The 2,848-nt window shown below is 34.7% G+C and overlaps 1 protein-coding gene across 2 annotated transcripts; it reads right to left on the reverse strand.

The window, feature by feature from the left end:
- Positions 1 to 347: 347 nt before the first annotated feature.
- Positions 348 to 2,471, reverse strand: LOC143738674 (uncharacterized). Of its 2 annotated transcripts, none has more exons than XM_077230756.1 (5): positions 2,280 to 2,471; positions 1,923 to 2,201; positions 1,584 to 1,711; positions 1,298 to 1,404; positions 348 to 1,187 (listed from the first exon to the last, which is right to left on the reverse strand). In XM_077230756.1, exons 1-5 carry the CDS (start codon positions 2,425 to 2,427, stop codon positions 1,064 to 1,066), a joined length of 786 nt encoding a protein of 261 aa, XP_077086871.1. In that variant the 5' UTR covers positions 2,428 to 2,471; the 3' UTR covers positions 348 to 1,063. The 2 variants fall into 2 exon arrangements, with proteins under 2 accessions (XP_077086871.1, XP_077086870.1); XM_077230755.1 differs by having other exon boundaries at positions 1,048 to 1,187; positions 1,857 to 2,201.
- Positions 2,472 to 2,848: the final 377 nt, after the last annotated feature.

The raw sequence follows: 2,848 nt of genomic DNA on the forward strand, positions 1-2,848 counted from the left end.
GGATCCAGCTTGTTGTAGGCTGTGGCTACGGGATGCAAGGAATCTTAACCCTCTACCGCACGCATTGTGATAGACCTATAGGAAAAAATATTTGACCCTCTTTCTTTTCTTAGAATGGCTTATCTTGAAGTGCTGTAGACAAAAAATGAAACAAAAAAAAATAATATTCTAAGGTACTTTGATATGCTGCCATTCAGCAACAACATACAATAGTGGAAATGACTTAGAATAAGTGTAAGTTTATTTATTGTTAATATTTGTGTTGTGAGTGTTGATTCAATTTGCGCTATAATAAGCTTTAACACAGTACCTATAAACAACACCTTGTACATACCTTCCAACAAATGGTTCTTTCAACTGATTCTATTTATTCCATTGTTTTTAGCTGAATAATGCTTTACATTCTTTGAATTTCATTACATTTTTTATTAATATTATTAAATTGCAAATTTATACAGTTAATAACAAATATAATACTGTTCATCATGTATCATACATTTCATGGCCCACAGAATATTTTGCTGTATGAATATCTAAAAATGCAATATATCAAAAGAAAAGAGACCATCTGTTTTTAAACCTGTTTTTATCAACACTTGAATGTGCGTACATTTCATATAAAAGGTAACATTTTGAGCAAAAAATTGAGAAAATCACATTTTTTCTCAAAGACTACATTTGGATCGGATTCAGAATGATGATCAAAAACCAGATGGAGTAGATTGAGTCCATCAACACCCCTAATGCTTGCACAGTCCTATAGCTCATCATGGATTAACATTTCATTCAGGAAGGCAGTTTTGATTTATATGCTGTTTAATGCTGATGATATAAGCATACGATTACACTCGATTTCGCTTGTTTCTGAATCTTCCTTGAGTGTGTTTTGATCAGGAGATGCAGTACTCTTTCAGAAAATTTGTAAAAACTGGTATTTGTACCTGCTGACTGGGTTTTTTCTAATGTTTATATTATATAAACTTGAAATCTCAAATAATAACCTATTTAAAATATTAAATGAAATTAATCACATTTTCTTCTCACAAATATTAAATGAAATTGATCACATTTTCTTCTCACAAATCCATCTATACACTTCATGGCATCGATGATCAATCCAGTCTGGTGCACACGTTAGAACACAGTTCTCTGATGTTTGTCCATTGGGCTCTCCAGACCTCCATGTACTGCATCAACAGATCAGCATTAGATGTTCAATTCTGCTTTCTGTGCGATATCATACTGACGGTGAGAGTCATTTTTTTAAATAATAATATTAAAATGAATGATTTCTCACCCAGAGGTCAGTGTGCTTCCATCAACCCATTTCCATGTGCCCTCCACATCACTGTCAGTCAGACCAATCCAGACTTCAGCATCACCAGAAATCATGTTTACAATCTCCTAGTAGAATGAATCAAACATGTATACTTCATTTTTTTCATTGCTGAACAGCCATACACAATGCGCAGCAATCCATCACACACTTTAGTGCCCCCTCTCTGATGGATCACTGTCACGTATACATGCACAAACTTTCTCTCTTTTCCCCTCTCTCTTCATCCAATTTTTTTTTTACTCACTTGTTCCTTTCTGTTGTTTATAATGATCAGATCTGCTCCTCTCTCTCTACAGTCTCTTCTGCTCTCAGTCCAGCTCTTTTTCTCAGAGGAAATGAAGTAAAAACTTGATTGATAATAAACCCATCCATCTGTAAACACAAGCAATTTCAGCCATTAACACTTTTTCATCACACTGATCTACCAAACGTACTTTTAACCAGCTGCTACTAAATAATTCCTATATGTATTATGTAAAACAAAAATTGGTCTTTTTAGTTTGTAGTTTGTGATTACCCAATTTCAACAGTTCATTTTTTTCTTGCTTTAACTGATCTATTTGTTTAAGCAGGTCACTGTTACCTGATGATAATCCATCTTTCTCTTTTGTCAATTGCATGTTCCTGGTCAGTAGTTGATCTCTCTCTTCTGTGAGTCTGGTATTGTTGGTCAGTAGCTGATCTCTCTCTTCTGTGAGTCTGGTATTGTTGGTCAGTAGCTGATCTCTCTCTTCTGTGTAGTTTGTGCTCTTTGTATGGATGTGAACACACAGCACTATGACTGCAGTCAGCAGAAGAACACACAGCAACACCAAACACACTGCAGCTGCTCTGGAGCCTCTGTTCCTCACAGAATCACTTCCTGAACACCACAGATATGAAGATGTTAATTAATGGTATGACTCAAATGTATGTGATAAAAAACAATGAGTTTCAGTACCTGTGTGTTGAGGTGTTTGGTGTCTCTTGCTTTCTGAGTTCTCTGTTTCTGCCCTGCTATCAAAACTATTTATAGGATGAGTATTAGCATAGATATTCATATCTTTTTCATCTTCTCTGTCCATCCCATGTTTACCGGGAATGTTCATATTGCCGTAAAAAGATATATTCAGTCTGCTTGTGTTAGATGTGAGATTATATCTAGTTGTTTCTTAAATGGTCATCTGCTTTTGAGCAAGAACATGTGATTTCCTGTTTGGTTGCTAAAAAAAAAATGCTGAATAGTTGACAAATAACTCTCCTAGTACTCATTTACTGTAGATCATTATGACAAGTTGCTCTTGTATAAATGTAGTGCTTCACTACAGTTATAATCTTTGTATTACAAAACATAGTTGAGAAATAGTTGCATTTATTATGGTGAACAAAGCCATCCAATATATTATATATATAGCATTTTTTATCGCCTCTTTAAGGGAAACATTTTAGAGGATGTGAAACTAATAAGTGATCGATAATACGAGGTCCCCAGATAATACTAATCCAGTGCGAATAGGGCTTTAGACAACT

The sequence above is a fragment of the Siphateles boraxobius genome, unplaced genomic scaffold (assembly GCF_051911475.1).
Source record: "Siphateles boraxobius isolate OS27281-9 unplaced genomic scaffold, OSU_SipBor_1 15, whole genome shotgun sequence".
Taxonomy (NCBI): Eukaryota; Metazoa; Chordata; class Actinopteri; order Cypriniformes; family Leuciscidae; genus Siphateles; species Siphateles boraxobius.